The sequence below is a fragment of the Oryzias latipes genome, chromosome 22 (assembly GCF_053564925.1).
Source record: "Oryzias latipes strain Hd-rR chromosome 22, Olatipes_Hd-rR_3.1".
Classification (NCBI taxonomy): Eukaryota; Metazoa; Chordata; class Actinopteri; order Beloniformes; family Adrianichthyidae; genus Oryzias; species Oryzias latipes.
The window spans coordinates 4,260,352-4,287,332 of NC_136258.1; the positions used below are offsets into that span (position 1 = coordinate 4,260,352).

Here is a 26,981-nt window from a genome sequence, read left to right on the forward strand (position 1 = left end):
TCACAAATCATTGAAGAAAAAAGGTTCAGAGCACTGTCTAGTGGGTCTAGATGACCCAACTCAAGGTTTTCTCAACCAAGGTTTTCTGTAAGCCAAGACTCCTTTGGAACAATTTTGTATTCAATAACATCTTCACATGGAGCAATTCTGTATGATTAATCAGATTCCATGACTCATTCTTGATTTTCAAAAATGAATGAAGAAAAAACTCAATATTTCTTTGACCAAACTGCTGACGTTTATGTAATATCAATTATTTTCCTTCTTTGAATAAGTCATTTATTTATATTTAGTTTTGTAAACATCTGCTCTTAATTCGTTGTTCCACTGTCTGTCTCAGTGTTTTAAATAAAGATTTTTGTTTGATTGATTTCTTCGTATGTTTATCACTCGAAAATGTCATATTTGGATAAAGAAAGTACGTTTATCTGAAGAATGTTAAAATAATTTATTGTCTCCTTATACTAAATTGATTAAATGCACAATCATGAAGCCTCTCAGTTTGTAAACATTTCACTAGATATTTAGTCCAAAGGTATAAAAGCATAAAGTCTTCCCTTTTTAGGGTTTGTTGCTGCAGGAGGTGCAGCCGCTCTGGGACGTCCAGCTCCTCAGCCGAGGTTGATGTTGCCTGCAAACAGCGTGATGAGCAGGATGATCGCAAAGCCGCTGAGCAGGCCAGCGTTCTGGATCAGGAAGAAGATGATCTTGCTGGAGGTCTGCGTCTGTCCCTTTGCTATGCTGTCCATCTCTGGAAACTGAAGCATAGACTGTCAGAACCAGCAGCACGACCCCTTTGATCAAACCACGTCTCACAAAGAAACCTCCATTTGAAAACATTGTCATTTAAAAGAGGATTTATTGAAAAAAGAGGAAAAAAAATCAAACTTGTACAAAATTTACAGCAAAGAACTGTGAAAACAAATGACAAAGAGTTTAGTTGTGTTTTTCCTGTTAGAGTGAATCATAATGAAAACAGTATTTGTTCTGGTCAAAAGAGGTAAAACACTGGAAAAGGTGATTAATTCTTTTACTTAAATTACTTTGAGACTCACTCTGATCAAATTGTGATCTATTTTCAAAGTGTTCCCATAACCGTTGTAACAAAAAGCAATGTTGGAGCTATCCAACCGTACAGTATAGATCCAGATACCAGCTCGGACAAGGAAAACAAAGACAGACATGTTTCTATTTGTCTACAAAGGGATGCATCAGAATGGAGCAGAGCAGGGAGCTTGTGGCCCATCCAGTGTATTATCTACCTAACAAATACAAACTTTTTCAAATGCCATTTTCTGTCTGCTCCTGATTCAAATGCAATTCTAAGCTTAACTTTCTTCATAAATGTCCTCCATTATCAGAAAAATGCCACAAGAACATGTTAAAAACACCAAAAACATGGATTTCATCTTAGTGGGTCTTTAATGATACATTTGCAGAACTTGTTTATTTCTGCACCTGTAAGTTTTTTTCCCAGGAAGTATCTAGTAGTAGTTAAAGCTGCCAGGTAACAAAAGCTCAAAGTAAAATGTTGTTTATGAAGCACTGAAAGCATAAAAAAGAATTTTTTTAATAGATTCTGGACTTTAGCTGTAACATTCTGCCAGTTATTTCCAAAAATTCAAAGCTACGCTTTATTTGGGATATTTTCATTGAAATGTTCCGTAAATAACTACAGATTTGTTCTACAGAGGTTCTTTTGTGACATAAAAATAATGCTAATCTCTCACCATGTCATAGGCTACGTTCACACTGCAGGCTGAAATGACCCAATTCCAATTTTTTCGCCCCATCTTTTCATGACAGTCTAAATGACACAGATCCGATCTTTTCAAATCTGACCCAGGCCACTTGGGTATGTGGTCCTGAATCCGATACGTATCCGATCTTTTGAAATGCGACCGCCGTCTGACCGGCCAGGCCACATGCTTCCGACCCGTACGTCATTGATGCTAATGAGACCAGTCAGTGGAAGGGAAGCGAAGTCACCGATGTGATTAATATTTGGGGTGACAGCTCCATTCAGGCCAAACTTGAGGGCTCTTATTGCAACCGGGCGGTCTTTGAAAACATTTCCAGCGAAATGGCCCAGCGTGGGTACAGACGTTCCTGGCTCCAATGCCAACGAAAAAGCGCAAAGCGAAAGCCTCTGAGCCAAATACAAGGAGGTTAAAGACTGGAACAAACGAAGTGGCTGTCAACGTATCACCTGTCCATTTTACGAAGAGCTGGACCGCATTTTAGGGGATAAGCCCAGCGTTTTTGACATCCATGGTTAACGTTAGTTACTTCCGCAAACATCGAGTGACGTCGTTCACCGTTGAGTACTATTCTACGCATGCGGGTCACTTCTGGGTCATTTCACGGTCACACAGGAGATCAGGGGGAGGTCTCTCATCTGTCCCGCCACACAGCGCCACTGCAGCCCTGCTGTTTGGTTTGTGGGAAATGCTGAGAGGAATCAGCAGTTTAACCCCTTCATGCCCAATTATATATACAAAATTGTTCCGTGTTTTCTCAGTTTAAATTGAGTCTTTAAATGCTACGTTGCTAATTAGCAACATATGGTGTGAAGGGGCTGAGGATTTCATCTTTTTCCCTGAAGCAGCGATTCTTCAGCATCTGGAGCTGCAATTTAAAAGGCCAGCTGAGAAACAGTCTCCCCAGCATGTCCTAGGTTTTTCTCAGAGGCCCATGCCCAAAACACCTCACTAGGGAGGCATCCATTGGGCATCCAAACCAGATGCCCGAGCCACCACACCTTCTCTTGATGTGGTGGAGCAGTGGTTCTAGTTCGAGCCCCTGCGAGTGACCGAGCTTCTCACCCTATCTCTAAGGGAACACCCAGCCACCCTACAGAGGAAGCTGATTTCAGCCGCTTGTATTCAGGACCTCGTTCTTTTGGTCATGACCCAGAGCTCATGACCATAGATGAACATCGGAATGAAGATTGACCGGTAGATTAAGAGCTTTTTGCTTTCTGGCTCAGCTCTCTCTTCAAAGAGCAAAAATGCCTGAACATCCCAGCAGGTACACTCTTCCTTTAGGAGTCAGTCTAGATATAGAGTTAATTCAGTCTCAATAATCAGAAATGCACACATCCTGTTTCACAAATACACACGCTCTGATTCACAACTGTAATTTTGCACAAACGTGTTTTGTGTTTCACAAATGCACACGTTGTGTTTAACACATGCACACTAAATGTTTCTCACAAATGTGCACTCTGTGTTTCACAAAAACACAATAAATGTTTCAGAAATTCACAACAAATTTTTCAGAACTGCACAATAGATGCTTCACAAACATCATTTTTAGGTACACTTGTAATATGAACTCAGCGTTTGTTCAAATTTTAGAATATGCACTTACAAACCTGCTCTCATTTGTGAATCTCCCCACATTTGTGAGAGATTTCTCTGCAGTGAATATTGAGAGTCTTTTCACGCTGCAGGTCAACTAATGTACTGGCATCACTTTTTCGTTACCTCAAGCCAACCTCCCTGTCAATCACAGATCAATTCAGCCCCCCTGTTTTTTTTCTTTCCATTCTTCAAATCAGGGCTGAGATTGGAGTGTCTTGTTCCGTTACCCCTAAAATTAGAACAGAGTTACAATACTGACATTAATCATAATGTATGATTTGATTTTGTTACTCCTAACTAGTGGACTTTGCATCTCCTGTGCCCTCATTTATAAAACTTTGCGTAGGATTTGCGTCAGAAGTGGCGTACGGACAGACATAGGACGTGCGTACGCACAGAAATATTCGGATTTATAAAACCGTGCGCACGCACATCCTACGCATCTTTCTCTTAATAAATCACAACCAATTCTAAATGCTGCGCAGCTTTTGCGGCTACATGACACGCCCATAGTTGCCCATAAATAGTCCGTGAAACGCCCACAAATTAATATTCATTGATTGTGAAACCATGGCACACACCGAGAGGAAATGAAAAAAAACGTAACTTCACTCAATGTGAAGTAGAAGTTATCGTTGGCGAGGTGGAAAAGAGGAGAAAAGTGTTGTTTGGAGGGCACAGTGTGGGCATTACTAATGCCAAAAAGGCACGTGAGTGGCAGACGGTGGCAGACGCCGTAAATGCTGTAGCCTCACAACCTCGGACCGTGGCCGAAATAAAAAAGAAAAGGTCGGACATCAAAGTCGAGGCAAAAAAACGTCTCATAAGACAGTCGTCCTCGTTTGCCAGCAAGTTTTCTTGCTGTCTAAAGATGCGTTCACTCCAAATTCTTCCATTTGCCAAATCTTCTAAGAGCGCAAGATCAGCCAGGGCTCCAGACTGCGACCATTTGGTCGCATTTTGCGACCAAAATTTGAGAGTGTGCGACTGAATTTTACATCCAGTCGTACATGCGCGACCAGTAAATTTGCCTCCCCCACCCTCCGTATTTTTTATACATTAAACGTGGAAGGGGCACGTCAATGATCAATGAAATGAGCAATGAAATCATCAATGAGAGGTGAGCGCACACACACGCAGGCAGACACACACACTCGCGCGAATACTCATGAGACTGGAGCACACGCGAGCGCACACTCGCGTGTCATTGAGTGATGCCTGAGGCGGCCAATGCGTGTGAGAAGAACAGGGAAAGCCACTGGAAGTGGCTAAAATATGTGGAGGGGGAGGGGCCTAGAGATAATCGAGCGCGCGTAAACATCTGTGGGAAGGAAACGGAGACAAATATCATCACAACCTGATATGTGCGTCTGAGCTATGAGCAAGCGAACTATTGATTCGTTCTTCCGACCTGCGGCTAGAGTACCAGTGTCAGAGTGTACAGCAGGGGTCTCTAAGTCGCGAAGCAAACCACGGTTCTCATGCACGGCTGTTACGGCAGCACACCGCTCCTGCGGGAGATGGTCAGCTGAGGAGCATAAATGTCCCACACCTACATGCGTGACAGCTAACGGGGCTCTGACATTAAACACGTGTGAGCGACAACACGATTTAGTCTTAGACACATTTAAAACAGGTTTTGAAAATGCAACGATAGACGTGTTTGAGATGAACCAGCGACCTGGGGGGGCATGAAGGCGAAGCTGCAGCGAGACTGAAGGAGAACAGGAATTAGGAGTTGTCCTTAAGATTCAATTTAGTTTTAATATGCCTCTCCCCCTAAGTATGATATGTATTACATCTTTTATAATTATTTTAATGTTTTGTAATGTATGTAGCCTTTTTAAATTATTTTAATTGATCAGTGAACTACAAAAACCCATCAGGACACATGTCCCATAATGCATTGTTTTGTAGTCTGTACGGCAGCTTTCAGTCAGTTCAGTACTAAATTTCCAGCTGCGTTCGCTCAGGTTGGGGTCTTGCTTCCACCCGTTTCTGGTGATATTTTTGTTTTGATTGACTGGTGATGTTAGAGCAAAAACAAAAATATGTCTCACACACCAGGTGATCTGTGCAGCGTGGGTGATCTCAAATTATTGTGCATCTTGGCTGCACCTATTTGGTGTCGCCAACATGTATTTCCATCCCCTAATATTTACATTCATTTAAGTATTGTTTGAAACTGTGAAATGACCGAAAGGTTACTACGTTAATCCCTTTGTTACTAAAAACTTTTTTTTATTCTAAATGTATGGTATTTTGTTTACCATTTGTACTGTCATGACAGCGATGCTTTTGTCAGTTTACCTTGTTGTTGCATCTTCAAAATTGTAGAATAAAATGTGACACTGAATTTGAAACAGCGCATTGTAATTTCTGCATCTATTATTAAAGTATTTATTAGTAATACAGTGGAAATTAGTAGATCTGGTTAGCATGTTGATTTACGGTATGCGCCCCTAAATTTTCTGGTTGTGCCCCTAAAAGTTTCAGTTGGGGGCCACAGTGCTCCTAGTGAAAAAAGTTAGTCTGGAGCCCTGTCAGCCATTGTGCGTCATTACGCATTGTGATGGGGCATTTTATTTCCTTCCATTTAATTGCATCTGACAAGCTACAGATGTCGGTAATAATCGACGTGGAAATGGGAAATTGATCAGCAAATGTAATTTCTTGTTGCTTTCTGAATGGTTGAGACATACGCCATACATGGTTTTATCAAAAATAAAACAAACTAAAGGCATATGCATGAATACCATAATTCTGTAGCTTATGAAGAAATCTTTTACTATGAAAACAACTTTCCCCAGTGGACAATTAATATGTCTGTCTGTCTGTCTGTGTCTGTCTCTCTCTCTATATCTGCTCTCCCAGACGGACACATTGAGGCCAATATCAGTTTTGTACATTATTTTGTTCTGTTAACTATATTATTTATGAGGATGAATTGCACAACATGCCAATATTGCAGAACATATTTCACTTTTCTTTTTGCAAATAAGTGTTCATTTGAATTTCTGTTGTAATTTTCGTTTGATTCACTGCTGATCGATCAAACGGGTGTTCGTGTAGCTGTTAATTGTAAGACTTGCTTTGTGAAGTCTTCATGTTATTTCTGAGAGGCAGGATTGTCATTTTCACTTTTACGTGTTTCTTCCATCTGCCGACGGCGTCGCCGTTTCTCATTTCCCCCGTTTTTGTGCGTACGCCTGGGTCAGAGCTTGATGAAGGACCGCACATTTTCCCGTCAAGTTTGCTTTTTATAAATCTCAACTATTGCGTACGCCTTCTTTTGTGCGTACGCAACGTTTATAAATGAGGCCCCTGGTCTTTGAAACTTTTCCACCATGCTTGTGTGCTGTGCACCTTCAGTTCTGACATCAGTGTGGAAGCTGGAGAAAGTCTAAGGGGCCTTTCGATTGGCTGAAAGTGAGCATGCCTGCTTTGCTGATGAGTTTGATTGACAGATTAATTAGCCAATGGTGACATTAGTTGAAAATGTCACCAAAATGTCACTGCAGCGTGAAAGGACTCTCAATATTCACCGCAGAGAAATCTCTCACAAATGTGGGGAGATTCACAAATGAGAGCGGGTTTGTGAGTGCATATTCTAAAATTTGAACAAACGCTGAGTTCATATTACAAATTTACCTAAAAATGATGTTTGTGAAGCATCTATTGTGCAGTTCTGAAAAAATTGTTGTGAATTTCTGAAAAATTTATTGTGTTTTTGTGAAACACAGAGTGCACATTTGTGAGAAACATTTAGTGTGCATGTGTTAAACACAACGTGTGCATTTGTGAAACACAACGTCTGTGTTTGTGAAACACAGGGTGAGCATTTCCAAATTAATATTGCATGTTTGCGTAAAATTACATTTGTGAATCAGAGCATGTGTATTTGTGAAACAGGTTGTGTTCATTTCTGATTATCGAGACTGAATTAACTTCATATCTAGGAGAATCAGACGTTCACTGCTCACCATGTCTGCTAGCGCGATGTACAGAAACATCCCTCCTGCAATGGCAAAGATGGCGTTGGGGGCGAAGCTGCTTCCGAGCAGTATGCCGAACACGAGGCCGATGTAGCAGGACATGGCGGACAGCAGGTTAAAGAACACAGCCTGCGGGACACTCATGCCTGAGTTCAGCAGGATCACAAAGTCACCTGCAGGAGGAGGACACGTCAAAATGCAAGGTTCATCAATGTGTTCAAAAGAAATTCCTGACAAGAAGAAGGCAGTAACACCAAGAACCAGACCAACAGGTCAGAAGCTAGAGTATAAATCAGGGTATCCACTAATCTGTGCTATAAATGCAACTTACATGTGCAATTCTAATCATCTTAATCATTTTTGTAATCAAAATCTCTGTATTTTTTGTATTTCCTATTTAATTACACCACAGGCTGAGAGGTGAGACAGCGTATGCTAATACACGGAGCATTAGCATACTATACTCAATTAATATGCAATCACTTAATAATTTAGCATATTAGCAAATATTATTAACTTAGTTTTATGCATTCTTGCCAAAGTACTACATGAATGAATTTCACGTTTGTCTGTCGTTTCTTTAGTGTTCAGATCTGACTAAAAAGTCATGAGGAGAGTTAGTCTGGAACTCTGCCTCGGTGTGGAGGGCGCTCCTCAGCTCGCATTTGTTCTTCAGTTGTTGCTAATTAAGTTTAATTGGAGATTTTGTTCTGACCGAGGGCAAAAATGGTGGTGAAAATATCATAAAAAATGTCTCAAAGTTGGACTTTAATCAAAACATCAAGTAATAAAATGAGAAATGCTGGACCAACACATCTTCATTAAGAATGACATTTCTAAAACTAAAAGAGGTCACAGAGAATTTTGTCCTGAAGGAAAGGCGTATGGACTAAAGGTTAGACCAGTCTGTGTGGTGTGCGTGCGTGCATGCGTGTGTGCGTACGTGCGTGTGTGCGTGCGTGTTAGATAGGAGTTCTGTGGGTCAGCGGTCTCCAACCTTTTTCAGGCCCCAGAACTGTCTAATGTCAGACAATATTTTCATGGACCGGTCCGAACTGAGCTGAAGTTTGCATTTCATGTTTTTTTACTTCCAGTTTCTGAAAAAACATTTTTTCATGTTAAAATTCTACTACAAGAATTACGTTGTTTTTGTTAAACCTGAAAACGTGCATTTTTTTTAATTTTTTGCCAATGAAGGGGATTTGGCAATGGAAAATTGTGGATTTGTAGAACTTGCATCTGATTTGTAAGAATTCAATAAAAACAAAAAAAAACAGTTTTTATCTTTTATTTTTGATAGAACACCAACCCAGGCTCAGATCGGCTTTCATAGCAAAAAGATTTTTCGCATTTTGTTTTCACATAAATTCTGTAAATAACTGTGTATGTTTTTAAACACAGAGGAACATTTTCTGTTTCCTCAAATCAGAAACATCTTCAGCAGGTCAGGAACTTTATTTTTTTAAATTTTCATTCTCTGTAAAATGTTTGCGGCTGGTTTAGACTTTGTGATGAAGATGAAGATGTCAAAGTGGAGGCTAACAACCTGGTTCTAACTTCAGCCGCGTCCGACTTTTTAGGTGTGATGGATAAATAAAGTAAAATAAAACAACACAACAGTCGTACAACTGTTTTTTCTGAATATAATAATAAACGTAAATCCACTGTGTCTGCATTTATTATTATGTGAAACATTCAAGAATCAATCGCCGTGTTTCAGGCAGAGCGGCTTGTGCTACGTGAGAACAACTGTCTCCAGAGGCCGTATGTCATGGAAACTCCAGGGGCCTCATTTATAAACGTTGCGTACGCACAAAAGAAGGCGTACGCCACTCTCTACGCAATAGTTGAGATTTATAAAAAGCAAACTTGACGGGAAAATGTGCGGTCCTTCACGCAAGCGCTGACCCAGGCGTACGCACAAAAACGGGTGAAATGAGAAACGGCGACGCCGTCGGCAGATGGAAGAAACACGTGAAAGTGAAAATGACAATACTGCCTCTCAGAAATAACATGAAGACTTCACAAAGCAAGTCTTACAATTAACAGCTACACGAACACCCGTTTGATCGATCAGCAGTGAAACAAACAAAACAATCAAACGAAAATTACAACAGAAATTTAAATGAACACTTATTTGCAGAAAGAAAAGTGAAATATGTTCTGCAATATTGGCATGTTGTGCAATTCATCCTCATAAATAATATAGTTAACAGAACGAAATAATGTACAAAACTGATATTGGCCTCAGTGTGTCCGTCTGGCGGAGCAGACAAAGGTGTGGGCGTGCGGACGGACGGACAGACGTACTAATTATCCACTGGGGAAAGTTGTTTTCATATTAAAACATTTCTTCATAAGCTACAGAATTATGGTATTCATGCATATGCCTTTAGTTTGTTTTATTTTTGATAAAACAATGTATGGCGTATGTCTCAACCATTCAGAAAGCAACAAGAAATTACATTTGCGCTGATCAATTTCCCATTTCCACGTCGATTATTACCGACATCTGTAGCTTGTCAGATGCAATTAAATGGAGGGAAATAAATGCCCCATCACAATGCGTAATGACGCACAATGGCTGATCTTACGCTCTTAGAAGATGTGGCAAATGGAAGAATTCGGAGTGAACGCATCTTTAGACAGCAAGAAGACTTGCTGGCAAATGAGGACGACTGGCTTATGAGCCGGTGTGGGTACCGGATGTTCTCGGGTTGCCGGATGTTCTCGGGTCCTTCGGGGGTCCTTCCAATGAGTTATATCACTAGAGGAGACATCACGAGGAGAGCACCGCCATCTTGGTGAGGTCAAGTTTTGAAGACCAAACCACTTTTTATAACATTTAATAAAGAGCTCTGTTTTTACTTTCAATCAGTTCATTATATGAAAAAGAAGAATGGCTTGAAATTGCTTAGTTTTGTTCAGAAGTACAAACTTCACGAGTACCCCTAACTTAACTAGTATTAGACTATTTAGATTTTTTCTATGTTCCTTTATTTTATTTTACTTATGTTTTTATTTATTTGTGTGTTATGTTCATTGTTTCTTTTTTTCCCCCTCTATTCTTTATTTTCTATGTTAATATTTTGTTTGGCAATGGTGACTGATCTTCGAGGCAATATTGATTACATTGTTATTGTTCGTTGTTAACGTTAATGTCATTGTTAATGTATGATACCGCAATTGTGAATAAAGTTTTAAAAAAACTTAGCGACGTTAACTCATTGGTCGTGGCAACTTACAGCCAATCAAATAGTGTGACGTCATCATTGGTCGAAGGACCCCGAAGGACCCCGAGAACATACGGCAACCCGAGAACATCCGGTACCCACACCGGTTCTGACTTCCTCCAGCCGTCCTGTTGGACCTCTGCGGGCTTTTGGGCCCGGCGTTACAGAGGAGCACTCGGAGGAACCACGCGTGTCACCCGGTGCATCTGGCGCTCCGGTGTCCCCCCCCCCCCCCCCCCCCCCGATGGAGCGCTGTAGCCTCACAACCTCGAATGGTTGTGAGGCTACAGCATTTACGGCGTCCGCCACCGTTTGCCGCTCACGTGCCTTTTTGGCATTAGTAATGCCCACACTGTGCCCTCCAAACAACACTTTTCTCCTCTTTTCCACCTCGCCAACGATAACTTCTACTTCACATGGAGTGAAGTTACGTTTCTTTGATTTCCTCTCGGTGTGTGCCATGGTTCCGCAATCAATGAATATTCATTTGTGGGCGTTTCACGGACTATTTATGGGCAACTATGGGCGTGTGATGAAGCCGCAAAAAGCTGCGCTGCATTTAGAATCGGTTGTGATTTATTAAGGGAAAGATGCGTAGGATGTGCGTGCGCACGGTTTTATAAATCCGAATATTTCTTTGCGTACGCACGTCCTATGTTTCATCCGTACGCCACTTCTGACGCAAATCCTACGCAAAGCTTTATAAATGAGGCCCCTGGTCTTTCTGTTAACAGCAGCTTTATTTTTCTTTGAAGTAAAAGAGTCCAATTCATTTTCCTCACTGACTCTTTTTCTCCTCAAAGAAACTTTCCAAATAAGTTTGTTTGTTTTTCATTAGCTTTTTAGCTTTATACTTCTTTTAACTTTGCAGTCCGAGCAGCTGCTTGAAGTCACGTGACGCATCAAGACAGACGAATGTGGTGAACAGAATCCAGTAGTTTTCCAAAATTAAACTTCCTTTAGTATTGGAAAACAAACAAAACAGAAATAATCCAGAAAGTCAGTGTACACATTTTTTTTCTGTCTGCAGCCCGGTACTAAGTTGCCCCCAGACTGGTACCGGGTTGAGGACCACTGCTGTAGATGGTGTGTATCCTCTGTGGGGCTGTGTCTATGGTCTGCCTGTAGCACTTACCTTGGTGTTTTTTGAACCACAATTCATTTAAATTCTTCCTTGGTCCTACATGAACCTGCTATGTTTATAAAAAGACTACTGATATGAGATATGAAACACAATCAGTAGTTGGCAAATATACTGGGTTTCTGTGTTTGTGAATTAAAAGATGCAAAGAATTTAAAAAATGAAACGGATTGAGGGTCATTTGAGTTTTCATATTTCCACATAGAAATGACAGAACGAGTACAGATTTATGGTTTCTTACTGACCCCCCCCCACCCTTACAGTTTTTTTGGGAGTTTTTTGTGTGATCACTGATTTATGACTGATTTATGTGCTCATGTCTGTGTGTTGTGTTTGCATTCAAGAGTGTGTACCTTCGTTCTTGTGCTTTCCTGCATGTATCTGCATATGTATCTGTGTTATGTCTGTGCGATGGCGTCCCTATAGTAGCATGTGTAAGTGTTTCTGTGTGTACATGTTCGTGTGTTTGTTCCTGTATTTGTGCGTGTTCCTGTGTGTGCATTTGTGTGTGACTACTGTTTGTATAAGTGTCTGTGAGAGTGTGTATATGTAGTCCAGATGTGTGTGTGCATGTCTGTCTCTGTGTACATGAATTAAAGTGTACATGTGTATGCGTCTGTCGACATTTGAGTTGGTCTGTTTTTTTTGAGTCTGTGTGTGTGTTTCAGTGTGCGTCTTTAAGTGTATGTGTATTTTTTAATTGATTGTGTGTCTTCATGCATATCTATGTATGTCTGTTCCTTCTTGAGTGTAAAGGTTTGTGGTTGTGTCTGTCCGTACGATTGCGTGTTTTTTGTCCGTGTGTGTGTATGCGTGTTGGGGGTCTGGGACTAACCGAGCTCATGGGGGAACTCCTCGCAGAAGATTGCCGTGGACGTGCTGAATCCCGTCAGCACGGACACAGTGAAGGAGGCGCCGATGGCCAGGCCGTCAATGAAGTTGTGCAGAGCGTCGCCCAGAGTTATCATCCACGCCACCGTCTTGATGTTGGTGATGCGCTGCCCCCGCAGCCAGTGGCACATTGTCCCAGAGACCTGCACCTCCTGGAGGGGCAGGTCAGAGGCGTCATTAGTACTAATGATAAGTGAACACCCCCACCTTTTTTCACATGAAATAAACATAAACAGACACAAACATAAGTTTTAATTCAGTCTTTATGTAAAATTAACCTTTTTCCTGAAATGAAGTATAAAAGTTTGTTGTGCAGGAAAAATACTTTTTCTGCTGAACAGAATTGGATCATTTATATACTCTCACCTGCTATTTGTTACCCACCTCCACCCCTCCCTTATCGATGTTTGTGTGCATGAATGTGTAAAAGTATTTCAGTATTTCAAATACCAAAAAGTAAAAAGGTTGTTAATACTTTTTTGACAAAAGAACATTTGGTAGAAATCCTGTAAAAAGGCTAAAAGTATGCGACCAAAAAGACTAGTTTCTTTTCTCAGCAGTTACTTTGCTGATAGTAACTGAGTAACTCATCACTTCTTACTTCAACATAGCTGCTCGACCCCCCCATCTCAAAGCTAACATGATATCTGCGGAAATACTCCTTTGCATTTTACCACACAATGGAAGGGGGGGGCTGGAGACAAACCCAGCTCTCCACCACAAACAAGGAGCCTTTGTCAGACGGCCAGGCATTTACCATGAAGGGGGGGGCTGTGCCCCCTCCCTCGGTTTGCCTTTACTCTGTCCGCCGCAGAACATGAACGTCAAAGAACCACTCAGGGTTTAACTTTAGGAGACGGAGTCCTGAACCTGGGTGGGAGTCTGGGGGGGTTCCGGGTAGTTTCTGTCTGTGACGATCTGGGCCAGCACCACCGAGTCCTTTTTCTCCGGGACGCCGCCATTCTGCAGGTAGCTCTCAGTGGGGGGGTCTGCAGGGGAGGAGTGGCTGTGTCCGTGCTGAGGATACAAACCGCACACATAATTTCCAGAACCGCAAACATCCTAAACCGGGTGCAAGCCCAAAACTCAGGAAATAAAGACGCCTTTTAACCCGGTTCAGGATCAGGAAGTGTTTAGTTAAACTCAAACTCAGGATCAACTCAATGCACAGTAACAACAAAGATGAATAAAAAAGGATTTATGAAGGGAAAAAAAGGCATTGTATGGTTAAGCTGCTTATTTAATTCATTTCTAATGTAAAAGATTTTTTTCAAAACAATAATAACCATAATCCAAAGTTTGAATTTACACTGAATTCCAGCTGCATTTTGAAAAAGAATGACAGGATTTTAAGGGTTAACAAATCCAACAGGTGATCCTGTTTCTCAGCTGTGCCCCGCCCACGCCCCAAAGTGATGACATGTTCTGAGATGTTTTGCTGTTCAACAAGAAAAAAAAAAAGATCAAGGAAAGCGTGGGTTCAACCTTTTAAAAGCCTTCTTTGCCGATCTGATGTTTGGATTTCGGCTTTAGTGGAAAACTCAAACCTGCCTACTCAGACCTGGGTTTTCAACCTCCAGCTTATCAACTGGTTAATAATGTGTGGTGATAACTCACCGACTCTGGAGAAGGTGTAACCTCCAGAGTTATCTTCCTGGTGTTACCCGCAGAACTCACCTGACTGTGGTTAGTGTGGTTTTTTCAAATCATTTTTAAGTCTGGGATTGGTGGAAATGAAAATGTATCTACAGAAACAGACTACAATCTATCTATCTATCTGTTATCACAGTATTGATCCAATCAATAGAAGACATTTCTTAAATCATTTCCGCAGAAACAAGATAGTCGAGATATTCTTGATTAGGGCAGAAGAAAAGTCTTTAGTTAATGAGTAAACTTCTCCTGCAGGAAGTGTAGTAACATCAGGCAGCAGGAAAAGTCTCGTCTTTGTTACTTCAGCTGCTTTAAAGGGTCTGAATGCGTATTGCATTCCATTGAAGAAGAAAAAAAAGAAAACGGGTGATCTTTGTTCTAATGTTTCATGTATTATCAAAAAAAAACCTTGTGGCTCGCAGTCTGTTTTTCAATTTACTATTTATGATTCTTGCTGTAATTTCTTCTGTTTTATTTAAAATACTTTTTTTATGCTTTTGTCTGATTTTTTCTATAATTATTTCTGAATTTTGCTCTAATTTTTTTGAGATAGTTGTAGTCCTAAAGCGAGGAGATAAGGACGTGTCTACAACTTGCATTACTTGAACACACTGGTTCACTCTAAGACACATGTGTCAAACTCAAGGCCCGCGGGCCAAATGTGGCCCCCCATGTCATTTTATGTGGCCTAAGCATTAAAGTTTTTAATTTCTTAAAATAAAAAAAATGAAAATTGGTGTGTATTTATTCATATCAAGGGGGAATTGGACTTGAAATATTGGATTGGGCAAATATACATTTATATAGGACCTAAACACTGTCCATATAATGTTACCTGACAGAATCAAATTTAAAAGGATTTATGTTAGAGTAAGAAGAAAACATGTTTTCTATTCAACTGTAATCGTCACTTTAAAAAGTTATAATAAATAAACAAATGAATTATTTAACATTAAGGAGTAGTTACATTTATTTTCATTACATTTAGTTACATGTATAAGTTATATCTGGCCCTTTGAGGACAGACACTATGCTGATGTGGCCCTCAGTGAGTTTGACCCCCCTGCTCTAAGATAAAGAGTAATGATATTAGGGGTTTCTGTGGAGTATTTTTTTAACAATAATGAGTTCTTGTGATGTTTTTGAGATTATTTAGGGTGAGAAACTTTTATTGTTTGTCTGGGGCGTTTTTGTCTACTTTAATGAGGCGTCTGCCTGCCTCTGCAGCTTCACATCAACCCCGGCTGTGATCGTTTTCTGCATCACCACAGACAAAAATAAACAGTCCATCCTGGTCGGCAGAACTACATCCAACGTTTTTCTCTGAAATGTTTGTGGATAAAGTAGGAAGAACAAAACAGACGGTGCTATGGTGACCAGCACATGAACAAAACGGGTCATGTCAATGACACGCACACTCTGTGGCTTTTCTACGTTTTATTGAAGCTCATCTTATAGTTTTCGTGAGCAGATGAGGTTAGTTAGTTTGTAAGCTTTGCTTTTGTAGTTCTTAAAAATATTAGAGCAAAGATCACCTCTTTTTCTTTTCCTAACTGAATGCAATACATGCCCATTAAGGGTCCTGGGTGTTCCTTCGCCTTCGCCCAACAGTGGGTGGGATAGACTCCGGCAATCCCATGACCCCATAGGAGGAACGAGCGGGTTCGGAAAATGGAAGACAAACTCACTCACCTCGCCATCCAAGCCCAGACACATCTTCAGGACCTTCTCCACAAAGAAAAGGAGGTAAAATCCTCCAAAAATTGCCACCGAGTTTTCCACATAGCTGTCAGCATTAGGGTTGAAGCCCAGCGCCTGCAGATGGGAGGAGGATCAGAGATGTCTTTCTCCGGGTGTCAGACCTCTCTAAAGAGACCCACCTCTGGAATGAGCTGCAGCACGGCATTGGAGAAGAGCGTCCCGATGGCCAGCCCGATAAAGTAGCTCAGCACTTTGGGGAAGTAGGACTTCTTTGTGAAGGGGATCAGTAGGAGCCCCAGCAGGGACGCCAGGTTGATGATAGTGACGGCCAGGAAGCCGTACCCCCACACTGCCAGGGCAGGAGGAATGACAAACAGAAGCAGAGGGGCCATCACTTCTTCTGGTTCTTCCACTGCCGCCCCCCTCCCCTTAATGATAGCTGGACAAAACTTTGTTACTCTTTTATGTGTGTGTGTTATGGAGCAAATAGCATCAAAAAAGCAAACGGACAAACAGCAGCCTCAAGACCAGTTCATATGATTGACTGTATAAGAGAACTGGACTGAGTGACTCCTCCCCCCTGGCATTCCAAACAGGAAGTAGCCGCTGGCTCCAAGAAGCCAAAATCCCACAGACTTCCATAGAGAAATAAGCAGATGTGACTCAGTCATTCTATTGGTCAGATTAACCATTCTTGATCTGATACATTTTATTAACATGTTCATAATAATCCTCTTTTTTTTAAAACAAATTTTAAGTTATTCAATTATAAACTGGCCAATCAGATGCCTCAATGAGAGTATGCAGTCTCGTGTCCAACGTTCGAATCGTTTGATTTACAGATTATGTATGGGCACTTTCAATAGGTAGGGGTGTGGCCTTTGAAACAAGCTCACTCCTGATTGCTGAGAGTGGTTACCATAGAAATGTTGACTCATCCCGACTCGGACCAATCACAGCTCATTGACAATTTCTGGTTCCAACATGGCAGCATCTGTATTTCAAAATAATGGCGACTGAACTGACTTAATGTCATTGGAGCTGGAAGTTAATCATTTTCTATGGGTGACTTCACACTGGCTCAGCACGGTTCTATTTTGCAGTCAATGCTCACTACTTAGTGTGCTATATTGGGCGATCACCATTTTTTTGTGTGTGATTCAAAAATCCAGGGCCCGAAAAATTTCCCAAAATTTGGCAAATTTAGACCAAATTTGGCAAATTTAGACCACAATACATCGTATTTGAACAATTAGTTGCAGAAATAAATTCCTTGAATGTATATAATTTATAAATCATCTAAGTCAGGGGTGTCAAACATACGGCCAGCAGCCCGTATCCAGCCTGCCAGATGGTTTAATCCAGCAAACTCATGAAGAGGAAAAATTGTAAAAGATTTTTATTTTTTTTTTAAAAAAAAGCAAACTTCTCGTCCATTCCTTACTGAAGAGGATAAGGGCCATGGAGAGACACAAAAAAGGGCATTGAAAATTCTGACTTTAATCTCACAATTCTGACTTTATCAGAATTCTGGATTTAATCTCAAAATTCTGATTGATTTTTTAGAATTCTGACTTTAATCTCAGAATTCTCACTTTTTTAAAATCAAAATTCTGACTTTAATCTTAGAATTATGAGCTACAGGCACATGTGAGCCACTTCCTTCAGCACTGCATAGTCCGAGCAGCTGCAGGAGGGAAACCAACAAAATTGTCGTCTGCAAGTGTCTTTTTGCGTGCTCAAGGCTTACCGGAGGAGGTCATTTCACTAATGGAAGAAGAAAAGGAATGTAGAAAAGAAATCGTTTTAAACTGGAGGCTATGTTAGTTTTTTTTAAATATGTACCTGAACAGCACAAAACACATTTTTACTTAGTTTTAATTTGTAGGTTATTTTATTAATCTATGTTATGTACATGCTCTGTCTAGACACGTTTAGCACCCCCAATGTGCTAAACGTTAATATGAACAACTACCTTATAATCTCATTTTTTACAGATTTCAGAAAATACTCTCGCCATATGTCTAACAGATTGTCGTGTTTTGTAACTATGCGTGATACCCACCGATCTTTATGTACACTCCATTACAATAACATTCAGTTCTCAGCCTTCTAGTCACGTGACACCTTCTCTCTTTTTTATTATCTCATTGGCTAACAAACACTTTGCATACCGACGGTGCTCCGTTACAGAATCAAAGTCAGAATTCTGAAAAAAAATTCAGAGATTAAAGTCCGTTTTATTTGTTCACAGAACTGAATGCAAAACCCGCATGCTTGGTATGTCATCAACAGGTCGCATGGCTCAAAGAATCAGTGACGTGCGGTGAGGTTGGTGGCTGGTGAGGCACTGACTCCTCTGGAGTCAGATTTACAATTGCAAGATCTGAATATTTCACCATTCATCCAACAGCAGGTACAGCATAGAAGATACACACAAGAACATATTTGTCCAACAGAGAAAGTTTCTTTTATAGACATGGATAGAACACTCATCTTGTGTATAAATTATTCATACACTAAATACTGTAAACCAGGGGTTCTCAAAATTTTTGTAGTGGAGGGCCAAATTATGAACTTAACATTGGACTGGGGGCCAGTTTTGATGAAAAAAATGGATAAACAGAAAAAGTTGTTTTTAATAACTTTAACGACCAAGTGTCATGTGTACAGTTAACCAGGCCCTCCAGATGTTTTCCCAGTTGCGGTCGGAGGTTGCTGCCCAGATCTTCTACTCGTCTAATATTTGTATCATTTGACAGACTTAATTTTTCAAACTTTCTCTTTTCCTCTGGACAAACAATGTTATCTACTTTCAGCATATATTCTTTTTACAATTCCCTGTTTCCAAAGCCTCAACGTAGCTAGCTTCTGTCACAGTTTCACTGGATTTAGCCACTTTTGTAAACATTGGTTGTGTCCGAATTCCCACCCTATATAAAAACTATATAGTGCTGGACAATGTAGTGTCCTGTATTTTAAAAGCAATTCGGAAACCGTGCTCACTATTTAATTTTTTTATTTTTTTATTTTTACGGTGGATATGACGTCATTGATTTCACAAAGTTAAAATCTAATTAAAATGAGCGTTTTGTGAAGATTATTAAAGTCCACAGTCTTCTGAAGATAAAAAACGTTGATGGTTTATTTAAAAAATACATTTACATACATTTTTTGGTGAAAAAGTTCCGACGCAATGCATTGTGGTCTATATTCGCCGATCTAGTGAGCATCGATGCACACTGGTTTTCTGGGACTTCTGGGAAATTTCCAGGACACTCGATTTTGGAATTGTAGATTCGGACACCACTACTAAATGGCAAACGCACTATGTAGTGCACTGTATAGGGGTTAGGGTGGAAATTCGGACATTCCCATTATCTGCTGTGCAGCATAGCCTCGTTGTTGTTGTTGAAGCTCATTGTTGTGCTCCTGGCCGGTAAATTTGTCATAGTTTTTATGATTTGTAACAAAGTGACTATTTAAATTGAATTCTTTGAGCATTGCATTTACCTGCTTGAAAATAAGGCGGATGACTTTATCCATGAGGTACCACAAAGTAAGCATTTGTTCACTTAGCTAGACAGCGCCTTTTCTCCTCACCATCACAATGTTTTTCCTCAAAGGAACCTGCTCTGTCTCTCTCTCCAAATTCCGCTCTGATCCCAGTTCTGCTGCCGTCGTCGCGCTCCATCCTTTCGCAAAGGCAGTGACATAGAAAATGTTGTCTGCCCTCTTGTGGTGAAACTAAAACACTGTACCGTTGACACCTGAGTGTAATTACCTTTTTTTCCTGCAGATGTCGCCAGAAACCACAAAGCAATGTTCAGCTTGTTTAATAACCAGCAATTAGGATTTATTGAGGGTCACAAAAAATCTTCCTGCGGGAAGATGGGCCATTGGTCCCCGGGCCGCACTTTGAGAACCCCTGCTGTAAACAAATTAAAGTACACAGATGTATTCAACACACATATAATTTTGACCCTCAGTAACTATTTCTGGTATTTTTCCAACTTCAACTTCTGGAGCTTTAATCAGTGTTATCAAATGTTTTCTGTGAAAATGATAATAAAAATTATTCTTTTAGGCCTAAAATTTTGATTTAAAATACTTACATTTTTTTTCACTAACTACCATGTTATTAAAAAAAAAAAATTGAAAATCATGTTTGGCCTTACTTTTTGAGTCCATTTGCCGATCCTTCTCCACAAAAAGCTCTATGATCTGTTGTAAAAGTCTTCCTCATTTTCCTGTAGTTTAATGAGTCTCTCCCTCTCAATGAGGAAAGACGTCCTTCGTCTGTTCTGTTTCTACTGCACCAGTATTGCTACAAAGCAGCTGTCAGCTCACATCTGCCCCTTAGTGAGGCTCGCTTAACCAGCAGCCTTTTCTCTGCACTTACAGCAGCGCTCTGACCGCACGTCACTGTAAATTGAGTCCTGCCATCAGACATGAGGCAAAGTGCTCCGGAGCCTCACCGGGAGTTTCCGCTCCGTCTGTGATCGTGCAACACAATTTTAACCTCAGAAACTGTGGAAAACATGACGAGTCAACTGAAAATGTACCTTTAACACAGATCAGTGGAAAATAATATTTACTTAATGCACGTTTTTCTGTTTTATCACAATGACCGGTGAGGCCGAGCCTCACTTGCCTTACCTGATCGCACGTCACTGTAAAGAATATAACATTCAGCACCACTATGAGACTCACAATCAAGAAAAGTTTCACCATTTGTAGGAGCAGTTAAGAAATGAGAAGATTCACCAAATATTAGCTGGACTGAAAAAACAACCGTCTGCATTTACTGCAGCCATGACGTCAGTGATGGAGCAGTGACAGATTCCTTATTGCAAACAAGTTGGAGCAAACATCCAAACCATTTTCAGATGGTGAACTTATTGAATAATGCTGAAGGCTGCAGAAGTCTTGTGCCACATTAAGCAGTCGACCTTTGCCAACACAAGTCTGTTAGGATTACAGATGCAACATCTCTGAGGAGACTTGGGCGGCAAATGAAGGAATCCAGTCATTTATTGTATTTTCGGTCACTATTAATAAAAGGACTAACATCACAGATTTATACAGCTGTGCATATATATTAGAGGTGTTGAAGAGACGTCACAGTGGAGTTTCTTGAGGTGATGGACACAACAACAGCTGATGACATAGTCAGCTCTCTAGCTACTGCGCTGGACTATGTTGAAGTGAACCGGTCACATGATGTCAGTGTGGTCACTAGTGGCGCACCATCAAAGGTCAGGAAGAAGGCAGGTGCTGCCACAAAATTCAGCCAACCAATGAGGAAAAGATTCTTGGACATTACATTGTGTTTTGCAGTAGGGTTGTGCCGATGGACGATATTATCGTCCATCGTGATGGGTGACTGACATCCCGATGGAGAGACCATCATCGTGATGCCACGCCCCCGCCACGCTGGGAGTCGACACCATAAGCCGCGGTTACATGTGAAAAATATCTTGACCGGATCAATGGTCGGATTAGAATTCAACTGTGTACATGAAAATGTTTTCAGAATATAACAAACGTTCACATGGGGTCACACTTTCGGTCGGAATAAATCATTCACACATGTGCAGTAGGGTTTGAAAAACCGGAAGCGGATATCAGTTCCGCCGAGCGGCTATTTTTTTCTCAAACTTTATTGAATGTAACAATTCAATACAAAACTATGTTGCCGAGTGGCTTTATACATTTATATGTCAGCTCGGTAATAAACAAGACGATCTTCTAAACGTGCTTTTAATAATGTTACGATTATTATGAAACGCCTGTGCGCTCATCGTTTTATTTTTAATCCGTGTGGTCAGTTTCTGTTGAAAAACGGAGCCGGAAAGAAGCCAGAATTAGCAGAATGCTAACACGGGCTAACAACATTAGCTTTGGGTGGCGCTGCTATCTGCATCTTGGCTGCATGTAAACATGTGGGAATAACATCAGCCTTTATTTAGTCGGGACACGACTGGAAACACAAATCCACGTGATTGTTTGAACAATTTCTAAGGACTGAGCGGCCTTTCTGCTTTGAAGCTCACACCGCCCCAAAGCGCTGTGTGTGTGCTCAAGATCCTCTGCTCAGACACACACTTTTAGACCCGGTTCTGAGTTCGGTAGCCCGTTCCCCTAGAGCTGCGGAACGGATCCCAGTTCTAAATCTCCCACATACCCCTCATGTAACAAAGCCCCCCCCTTCCCCTCAAACACAAAGCTGTAAGTCTGCGCTCCGCCGGTCCACTTGACTAGTTAAATGCGGGAGCGGACCACTTCTTTTCTATTTTGTTTGTTACTTTTTTTGTTAAAGTCACTTCCCTCAGTTTATACTGGATAATCGCGGATTAGTCATTAGTTGGGAAATAAAATAAAGTAATAAAGTAAAATAACGAATAGCAATTATGTAAGAGCGAAATATTAAAAATAGCCCCCCCCCCCCCCCCCCCCCCACACACACACACACACGACGATATCATCGTCCATCCCGATGGTTGACAGCAAACATCGTCAACTGCCAATTTAGGGGACATCGCCCAACCCTATTTTGCAGACTTGAATGACAATAAATGTGTTTCTGCACAGAATCTGAATCCTGATATTGATGTATGGGTGAAGTTTCAGGAGAAACAGGGAGGTTAACTAAGTTTAATTTAGTTTAATTTTTCATTGATTTGCACATTTATATTTTAGTGTTTCATCTTTTTCCGTAGCCCCTCTTGAGTTTATTATCAGGATTGCTTCAGTGTCAGATGTAAAATGTTTGGTCTGCATAAAATTGATTTGTTTAATGAAAATGCTTTTTATTTGAGATCCATTGGCCTCTGTGAATGACTGTGTAAAAATAAGTGATTAGGCTACTATGTTGGTGGAGGTATTTTTTCTAACTGAGAAAAGTGTGGTGTCCTTCTAAAATCCAGGCTACTACATAGTCCCACATTATATCGTTTTTTAGTAGTTAGGGATTAGGGAGGAAATTCAGACACATCCTACAACTCTGTAACTGTAAAAGGTAAAAAAGAAAACACATTAATGCATCATCTAAGGTGTTGTTCAAACGTTCAGTTACATTAACTAGTTATTTTTATTTTATTTTATGTTCATTTGTCAGCTGCTATGTGTGTACATGTATGTAAACCTTTTTTCTTCCCTGTATATTTCCTATTACTTTTATTGTGCTGCTTCTACAACTTGATTTTCCTACGAGGATTAATAAAATTGGTCTTAATCTTAAACCAACTCGTGCCTGACAGACGTTACTCGGGGCACGCTGCGATAGCTGCTGCTCAGTTGCCAGGATGATCCGTGAGATGAAGACATCAGCAGCATTTAGGAAAATGCCTGAAAGCATAGGACCCAACAATGCAGGGGACGGAAGCCTACAGCAGGAAGTTACCACTTCACTCAAAACTCAAACAACAATAAAACCATTTTAAAAAAGGTGAAACTAAAGGACGTCAAAGTAGAGGTCTGAAAACCAGACATACACTGAGGATGATCCACTTCCCTGATGACTGCTGTGGACAGTTACCCAATCAAACCAGGGGAGACTGACAAAAGAAAAAACACACAAAACCTAAAGAAAGAACATGAACCAAGAAAACAGAACCGAGATCAAAGAAAAGAGAACAATTCTATGAAGTCAGATTTGCTGCTAAAGTATCGTCCGTCCATAAAAACGTTTCACAATTGTCATAAGAAATTTGTAAATTGTGAGTAAAGCCACACGATTGTTTTGATGAAAATGCTTCATCGATAATTTTTGCTCTGTGGATCTGCCAAATTATATAAGCAGGAAATACAAACCTCATGAATCCATCAACATCAATATGAGGAATATGTGTAGAAGAAGATCCAAGAAAATACGCAAAATCTGACCAACCCAGAAAAATCTCATTACGGTTTTGGTAAACGCTCAAAGCAAAGAAGGAAAATTAAATCAACAGGAAAGCCACGAGTGGTGCTGCATGGCCAGGAGTCGCTATCTGCCCATTAACCATTAGACGACTATTTACAATTGTCCACGCTCATTTGGTATTAGCGGCCATGGTGCAGTCGTAGGGCGGTCGACCTCTAAACACAAGATAGCAGCTATAATTCCCGCCCCTGTGTCGAAGTGTTCTTTGGCAAGACACTGAACTCCACTCTGGCTCTGGTGTTCGGCAGCGTTGCTATCATCAGCGTGTAAATGGCTGAATGGGTCTGTGACTGGAAAGCACTTCGGGCCTTCAAGGAAGGTAGAAAGTGCTGTACAAGTCCACGCCATTGACCATTGTCGACACGTTGCTTTTTATTGTCGTTTTGGTTTCATGAACGTGCATACAGCTGTTGTGCTTTAGACACCCAAGTAGTGACAGGGAAAAGATTCTTCTTCTTTTGTGTATTCACAGTTTATTATTGCTTGACCTCCATCTACAATAGGAAGAGGCTCGGTGCTCAAAATAAAAAAGCCGTGCAAATCCTGAAAATTTTGCTCCAGACATTTTGTTTTCACAGCTCTGTTCCTTTAATTGTCCGTCTTGGAGTCATATTAATCCGACCTGACAAAAAAACTAATTATTAATGTCTCCTTTGTGATCATGTTTACATCGGTTGGTACTTCCATGTTGACCCACAGGTCTCTACGAAATCTGAGTTCCTGATTGGTCACAGAATATGAACACACAATTTCCCTGAGTGCAGTGAGGATAGTGCGCTCCCAGAACAAAACATACAACTGTGGTGCATTCAAATACAAAAAATTCCCGCATCAGAATGGAGGACACACCACAAACCAAACATGAATGGAGGGTGAAGGACTGAAATTATTAGAAGAATCTGCAAAAGTCCGTTTTTGGATTTCCTTGGCAACAAAGGTTTTCTGCCCACATTCTTGATCTGTTCACGTCGTATGTTATATTGTTTCATTCATCATAAGCCAACAATTAATTGATATTAATATCAATTTTTGAAAAAAAAGTGTAAGCAACAGGAAAATGCCACTTTTTTTAGGTCGCCACGGTAACGCCTGAAAAAATCTACAGCTTCTAACTCCAACATTTTTCCACGATTCCTTCCAAATGATGCTAGAGGAGTCAGGAAGAGATAAATGGAAAATCCCAGGAGTTTCAATTTGTCAGAGATACTAAAAGTGACTTTTTTTTTAAATTCAAGATGGCAGCCTGTTCCCGGGGACAGAGGTCAACAAATCTTTAGTTGTGATTATTATTAACCTTCATTTAACCAAGATATTCCCTTTGCGATTAAACACATCTTTTGCGAGGGAGTCCTGACCAACACAGTCTGTGGTAGACTAAATCTGGAAGCCTGTGTGTGAAATTTCATGAAGATCACTTCAAACAAATGTTTTTTTATTGTGTGAAAATGTGAAAGTTTCACACTTTACCGCAAAATAAGCCGTAGGTCCCATAATCATTTCTAAACTTCTTCTGGAAACCCCCCACATGTGTGTTTTGGTTTCATTAGTGGATTTTGACATATTGTTTTGAGCCCCATAAGCGATTTTGGCCCCATTTAGTTTTCAATTTTTGATGGTCTCCCCCCTACTGTGATGTCATCTATTTGGGTTGTTGAGTATAAGGGGGGGGGGGGGGGGGGGTCGCTCAAAAAACAAGAATTGTAAAAACAATCCAATCTGGTCCTTGCAACCCAGGACAAAAAAAACGAAACAACAAACAGGGAAATAACTTTACAACATGAAACCCAGAGTAAACTGAAGAAGTCACCACCCGCTCTGCCCCCACTCTGACGAGGACCAAACAACTGTTGCTGTTTGAAATAATGATTGACTCACAGAAAATGGGATTATTTCGGGGGTGTCAAACTCCAGGCCTGGAGGGCCGGCCTCCTGCTGGTTTTCCAGAAACCCTGCCTTATCTGCTGCTGATTACCTGGATCAGGTGTGTTTAGCCAATCAGGAGCTTCAATGGCAGGTCGGTTGGAAAACCTGTTGGACACCCACCATGAAGGCCTGGATTCTGACAGCCTTGGATTAGATTAAATGATTTGTCACTTAATCATTTACTCAGTCTAAAAAAAGACACAGTCTCTCCTCTGGAGACGATACTGATGTCTCTCAGCTCTCCACCTGAACAGGTGGCTCCACTGTGCAGGACCCTGGGGGGAGCACAGTCCCCAATAACAAGCCAAGCTGAAGCAACTCACCAGAGTAGTCCAGGGGCGGCAGGGGCGGGGGGGCAGTGTAGGGGCAGGAGGGCAGCAGCACCTGGGTCAACACGGCGGGACAGATCCTCCCCAGATGTTCCACAGTCAGCTCCGTGACATTGGTGAGGTTGAAGTGGAACAGAATCTGCCCTGCAGAGGGACACTGGGGGACGGGGGGTGTATTAAAAGAGACGTTTTCAGAAATGTGGGTGTAAATTCAGAAGAAGTCTGGTTTCAAGTGAAGATCCTGACTTTCCTGACATCAAAAACTGCACGGATGAGGAGGACTGAGACAAACAAACTTTCTGACGTCACAGGAACGTTTTCTGATCTACAGATGTTGTTGAAGCTGTGATCATTCGGGACTGATGACCCCCCCCCCCGGAACGACCAAACAAACCTCCTGGTCCTCCAGTGGGTTTTCTTCAGAGATGAGCTCGGATCTTCTGGCTGAAACCAGCAGCAGCAGATTCTCCAGATTCCTCGTGCTGATGGAGTCATTTTGTCCAAAAAACTGTAGAATATTTTCCAAAAACTCGGGTCCGGGAACGTCCGGGACCCCCGCCCGCGCGCTCTGCGCCGCGAGCGCCAGCGCGCAGGAGAGGAGCAGCTGCATACAGAACATGTTCTGAGGCCGAAGTCCGGGTTTGGTCTGAGCCCGAACCTACGGCTCTGGGGGCGGGTTCGCTGCTTGGCAGGTGCACAATATCCAGTTCCGTTCGGGTCTCTTACTCTGGTTCCGGTGTGCCGCAGAACTCCGAGGTTCAAAGAGCAGACCAGTGACCCGCGCGCCCCCACGCACAGTGTTCACGTGTTATGGACTTAATCA

The 26,981-nt window shown here is 41.3% G+C and overlaps 1 protein-coding gene across 2 annotated transcripts; it reads right to left on the reverse strand.

Annotated features, from left to right (window-relative positions):
* Positions 1-423: 423 nt before the first annotated feature.
* slc39a8 (solute carrier family 39 member 8) lies at positions 424-26,981 on the reverse strand. 2 transcript variants are annotated; one of them, XM_004082785.5, is made up of 8 exons: positions 26,553-26,981; positions 26,153-26,315; positions 16,159-16,328; positions 15,971-16,093; positions 13,496-13,642; positions 12,570-12,777; positions 7,349-7,533; positions 424-758 (listed from the first exon to the last, which is right to left on the reverse strand). In XM_004082785.5, exons 1-8 carry the CDS (start codon positions 26,775-26,777, stop codon positions 612-614), a joined length of 1,368 nt encoding a protein of 455 aa, XP_004082833.1. In that variant the 5' UTR covers positions 26,778-26,981; the 3' UTR covers positions 424-611. The 2 variants fall into 2 exon arrangements, with proteins under 2 accessions (XP_004082833.1, XP_078796788.1); XM_078940662.1 differs by having other exon boundaries at positions 16,159-16,418.